Source organism: Netta rufina (assembly GCF_964035555.1).
Source record: "Netta rufina genome assembly, chromosome: 18".
In the NCBI taxonomy this organism is placed as follows: domain Eukaryota; kingdom Metazoa; phylum Chordata; class Aves; order Anseriformes; family Anatidae; genus Netta; species Netta rufina.
Window position 1 is genome coordinate 1944052 of NC_140142.1, and position 6083 is coordinate 1950134.

Consider the following 6083-nt stretch of genomic DNA (forward strand, 5'->3'; position numbering starts at 1 on the left):
TCAAGGCATCAGTTTCCTCAAGACATCCTTGAGCTCCTGGTTCCTCATGCTGTAGATGAGGGGGTTCACTGCTGGAGGCACCACCGAGTAGAGAAATGAAATCACCAGGTCAAGGGATGGGGAAGAGATTGAGGGGGGTTTCAGGTGGGCAAACATGATGGTGCTGACAAACAGGGAGACCACGGCCAGGTGAGGGAGGCACATAGAAAAGGCTTTGTGCCGGCCCTGCTCAGAGGGAATCTTCAGCACTGCCCTGAAGATCTGCACATAGGACACCACAATGAAAACAAAACATCCAGTGGTTAAAGAGGCACTAAACATGAAAAGCTGACCTTCCCTGAAGTGGACAGCTGAGCAGGAGAGCTTGAGGATCTGGGGGATTTCACAGAAGAACTGGTCCACAACATTGCCTCGGCAGAGGGGCACTGAAAATGTACTGGCCGTGTGTAGGACAGCATGGAGAAAGCCACTGCCCCAGGCAGCTGCTGCCATCTGGGCACAAGCTCTGCTGCCCACGAGGCTCCCGTAGTGCAGGGGCTTGCAGATGGCAACGTAGCGGTCGTAGGCCATGACAGTGAGAAGGGAATACTCTGCTCCAACCAAGAAGAATATGAAGAAGACCTGTGCAGCACAGCCTTGATAGGAGATGGCCCTGGTGTCCCAGAGGGCATTGGCCATGGCTTTGGGCAGAGTGGTGGAGATGCAGCCCACGTCGAGGAGAGCGAGGTTGAGGAGGAAGAAGTACATGGGGGTGTGGAGGCGGTGGTGGCAGGCTACGGCGCTGAGGATGAGGCCGTTGCCCAGGAGGGCAGCCAGGTAGATGCCCAGGAAGAGCGCGAAGTGCAGGAGCTGCAGCTCGCGCGTGTCTGCGAATGCCAGCAGGAGGAACTCAGTGATGGTGCTTCTGTTGGACATCTGCTTTTTTCAGGATGTGATCCTGAAAAAAGAAGAGGATGAGAGTAATAAAGTACAAGAAATGTATCAGAGGGAAACAAATGCTCTTTCTCATTTAAAATCATCACCTATATTGTGACATTTGGCAGATCCCTTTCATGCATCCTGATTCATTCTGCCTGACGGTGTCTGTTGGAACAGGGGGCTCTACTGTGGGCAGTGCAGGAGTCAGCCCTGTCCTACAGCAAGAGGTGAAGAGGAACATGTGGTAATGTTGGTTTCACGTCCTTCTTGTTCACAAAATGCTTTGCCCCAGTATCGCTCCCAGTTCACCAAACTGCAGAGCAGAGCTGTGGAGCCTTATTGATTGATTGATTGATTGATTTGATTTTTTTGTTTCCTCTGTCCCACCACTCCTGAGGAGTGTTTCCAAGTCACAAACCCTGGCTATTTGTGCTGAACTCAAAGGGAATCCTTGTAGATCATTATCAGAGAAAAAGGGACTGTCACTTTAGTGCACGGTGTTCTCCTTCAGGCCAGTCTGTCCACCAAGTGTGGTTTCAGCTGCATTGTGAGAGCTGCAGGAAAGTTCTATTCACATGTTTGACTGAAAAGAACAAAGACCCTGCTGAGAGCAGAGGAATCCAGGCTCACAGTGCCCATCTGCACACCCCTCACCCTGTCCCTCCACCCAAGCACACCAAGGGCTCACGCCATGGGCATGTGAAACCCCCATCCCCAGCCAGCCTGGGAACAAGACCAGCAGCAGCACGGCCAGCTGGAGAAGCCAGGAGGAATGCCAGCGTGCTACTGCCAGGGTAGGCAAGGCCAGGGAGGGACAGACGGACACCCAGCAGACCCTCCTGTGCTGCAGCTCTGCCTGCAGATAAGGCAGCTCCTTCTGGGGACACCGGGGGCTTGAGGGCAGAGGCTGTGCTGGAGGGAGAGGAGAGCAGGGGGTGTCCCAGGGAAGACACCTACCCTGCAGGGGATCGCAGGGAGGTGCCTGAGCACTCCCTAACAAAGCATTTCTGGCAGCAGCTCCCTCTCACCACCTGCCCTGCTCATATCTCTACTGCCTTCCTATGTCCCTGCTGGAAACAGGATCTCTGTCCCCATGTATCTGCCAGGTCCTTGATCACAGACCCCATCTGAGAAGCTGTGTGCTTCCTGAATAAAGGACATCACAGGGGTTGCAGCTCCTAAAGACCTGATAAGCCCTGAGGAGACAACAAATGTTGTTGTTTCAGTCTTTAGGCTGAGGTGCCTGAAGGGATCTGATCACATTAATTGCTGCCATATTGATCTCTCCCTGCAATACTCTTGGAGTCTCAGTCTCCTGTACAATCCAGACAATTCATTGTCATGAACCCTGCCTCCCCTCCACTCCAAGAATCTGAAAGCACAGAATCCAAGCAAGTCTTCTATTTCAGATAAACCAAGACTCGGTCTTCCTGCTAAAATGCCCCCTCAAAAATACCATTCTCTAAAACATCTTCTGTGCCACATTACAGGTAAAATAAGACACATCGTGACAGATGCTGTCAGCCATCGGATGTACCAGCTGTACAAGACACCTCTGGCAACCCCACCTGCATGGCCCTGCTGCCAGAGCCTCACGGTGTCAAGAGCCTGCAGATGTGTCCTGCCACCTCTGTTGTTGAGCTCCTCAGTGCCTCCAAGCCCTCTCTCCTTCTCTCCTCTGTGTGCCAGCTGCGGTCAGAGCCCCCAGCCCTGCTGCGCTGTGCAGAGGAGCTGCTCCTGGGCACAGCTGTCTCTCTGTACCACGGCCCTCTTGCCACGAGCTCTCTCTGTCCCACAAGCCTGGCCCAGCTCAGCAGCACAGCACCAGCCCAAGGCACTGCAATCACCCCTCTGGGGGTTTTGCTGATGAGCCCACGAACCTCAGGCACTCAGAGACAATTGAAGACATCTCTCCAGAAGTGCAAGTCAGAGGCAAGTTTCCTGCAGTGTCCCCCTGAGGGCCAGCACTGACACAGCCTTCCTTGGAGCTCGTTAGAGCAGACCCCTGGAGGCAGTGAGGACAAGGAGACAAAGGCAATGTGAAGGTGACACTGAAGTGTACATAAAGTGGATTTGTTTCACTAAGTACCAGGGTACAGACAATAACGAATGATTTTAAATTTGAAAATACAGAAAAGGAAGATAAAATAGTAATTAACATTAACAATAGCAATAACAATAACAATAATAATATGTACAAGGCAAATGATGCACCATGCAATTGCTGAGAAGCCCCTCACCGATGCTCAACGTGTCCTTGAGCTTTGGTCCCAATGACCCTGGCCAGCCGGCATCGGGATCTCTTGTGCATGTCCCTTGACCTTAATTTCTTTTTGTACAAAATCAGCTTTCAGAAGAAGTTGAAGTATTTTCTTCCCTTTCTCTAATACTCCCTCTGCTGTGTCACCCCACCCAGTGATGCCATCGATGTAGTGCAGGTGCTCAGGAGCTTCCTCCTCTTCCAGGGCAGTCTGAATCATGCTGCTGGCATGGCAGCACTCAGCATTGCGGGACTTCATTCAGGCCACGATAGGCCTCTGTTAGTGCACTCGGTTGGTGCTATACTGACTCAGGTGCACGGCTGTGGTAGGGATTGGCACCAGCTGTCCTTCAGCCCTCATCAACCCCACAACAGAAGGGTCCTGTGAGAGACCAAGGCAAGGCAGACAACAGTATAATGTCCTCTGTCTCCAAGGCAGCTATGCCAATAACCCACCGATACCCTTTTGGGTCCCTGAAATATCTATCCTCTCCTGAAGCAGTCTCTTCCAAGGATGCACAGAGTCTCTGGGGCAGTGTCAGTGGGGTGCTTTTTCCATTCCTTCCAACTTAGACACACTTCAGCCTCCAGTACAGTTCAGTGTTGGGATCCCCCTGTCGCTGCAGACATACAAATGGGTTCGACCCTCTGTAGCTTGATGGCATTAGGGTTCACTGTGCAGTGGTGCCCACTAGCTCCTGATACTTCTGTGGGTCTGATGTGCAAGGTCATCGAATCCACACAGTCCAATAAACCCGACTGTCCCCTTCCTCCCCCTGGCTGGAGGCACAGCCCCTCTAGTCCTGCTCATAGTATTCAGTACTGTGTCTGCAGGACAGCCCGCTGGAAATTGGAGCAGCAGTTCTCTAAGAACCTGTCCTGGTTTCAGTTAGAACAGAATTAATTTGCTTCCTAGTAGCTGGTGGAATGCTGTGTTTTGGCTTAAGATGAGAAGAGTGCTGATAACACCCCAGTGTTTTAGTTGTTGCAGAGCAGTGCTTATACCAAGCCAAGGACACCTCAGCCTTTTGCTCTGTCCTGCCAACAGGCAGGCTGGGGGTGCAGTAAGAGCTGGGAGGGGACAGACCCAGGACAGGTGACCCAAACTAGCCAAAGGGGTATTCCATACCATCTGACGTCATGCTAAACAATAGATAGGGGTGGCTAGCCGGGGGGAGGGGGCCGGACTGCTTGGGGTTAAGCTGGGCATCGGTCAGCGGGTGGTGAGCAATTGCATTGTGCATCACTTGTTTGTACATATTATTATTACTTTCCTATTATCACCATTGTAACATTATTGTTATTATTGTTATTATTATTTTGTTATTATTATTTTCCTGTCTTATTAAACTGTCTTTATCTCAACTCACGGGCTTCACTTTCCATTTCTCTCCCCCGTCCCAGAGAGGGAGGGGGGAGGGTGAGCGAACGGCTGTGTGGTATTTAGCTGCCAGCCGGGTTAAACCACGACAGAACCCCTTTTAGTGATTGTTTTTCCTTGCCACTCACACACCCGTGCCTCTAGATTTTCCATCCCACTTTCTCATGTGCTCTCCATGGTCACACCCGTAAAAGCACAGGGTGGCACATAGTGTGTGCCCACCATATCCACTTTCCCGCCCTCTAATTCCAGGGAGGGGCGCCGTTTCTTCCAGCACCAGAGCAGCATAGGGATAGGGATCGTGTGATTACTGATGCTCTTATGACTTCTTCCTCTTCGTCCTCCTACTCACATGATGGCCCAGCTTTTCTGAAGCCTGCCTTATCTTCTGACTAACTGACTTTCACATCCATTGTTTTTTCTTGCATATGGGAGCAACTGATACAGACAGAGCTTGGTTTTCTGGCTCAGACATAGGCCCCAGAAAAAGAGCTGGAGTTGCTGCAGGGCATTTTGCAGATGCTGTAGTAGCTGCAGGGTCTGTCAGAGGGGTTGGAGTGACTGCAGGGCTTTTCACAGAGGCTGGAGTGGCATTGATTGTGGCTCTGTAAACACAGGCCAATTCCCAGCACACTGCAGTGGCATGTGTCTCTTTGGAAATGCCAGGGTGATAACACCTCCTTTTCAAGCATTTAACCATTTTTTTAGGATTCTGCATTTGTTTGGAGTGAAGTTCCAAAGTTCTGGAGGTGCTGACTGCTGTAGGTGCCTGCCCAGATCTTCCCTCACTCCCTGCCACTCCAAACTCTCCTGCCACCAGACAGAAATCTGAATGGTATTCTTAAGTAGTCCTGAAACACATTCAGGAGACATAACAATAGGAGCGTGCTGGTTTGACCATCCCAAGGATATTCAAAACTTTGAAGAGCCAGTGTAAATATTCTTGAGGAGAAGGGTGAGGTGAAAGAGAAAGGGAGAGTGAACATGTGGGGAAAAGTGTCCTCCCCTTGTTTCCCCATGGCTTGGTTTCCTGAGGAGAAAAGGTCCAGAGTGTAATTCTTAACAGTTTCTGAGAGACAGCTCCCAAGGTATAGAGCCACTTGTCACTCTCCCTTTCTCCTTCACCTCCCCCTTCTCCTCCAGGCTAGTTACACCAGCTCTTCAGATTTTTGAATATCCTCGGGATGATCAAACTGACATGTTCATATTGTTATGTCTCCTGCATGTGTTTCAACTTTTGTTTAATGTCAAATGACCACTTAAGCATGCCATCCAGAGATCTGTCTGGTGACAGGAGAGTGAGGAGTGGCAGGGAGTGTGGGAGGATCTGGGCAGGCACCTAGAACAGTGGGCACCTCCAGTGCTTTGGAACTTAACCTCTGAGCAAATGCAGAATGCTAAAAAAAAAAAAAAAAAAAAAAAAAAAAAAGTTAAATGCTGGAAAAAGTTGTGTCATGAGTCCAGAAATTTGAAAGAGACACATATCACTGCAATGTGCTGGGCCTTGCCCTATGCTTAACAAGC

General features: G+C 50.5%; 1 protein-coding gene across 1 annotated transcript; it reads right to left on the reverse strand.

Annotated features, from left to right (window-relative positions):
- LOC311216123 (olfactory receptor 14C36-like) lies at window positions 1-915 on the reverse strand (the record flags this gene model as incomplete). Its single annotated transcript, XM_084297668.1, has 1 exon — window positions 1-915. The coding sequence occupies one exon, from the start codon at window positions 913-915 to the stop codon at window positions 1-3; it is 915 nt and encodes a 304-aa protein (XP_084153794.1).
- Between the last annotated feature and the right edge of the window lie 5168 nt (window positions 916-6083).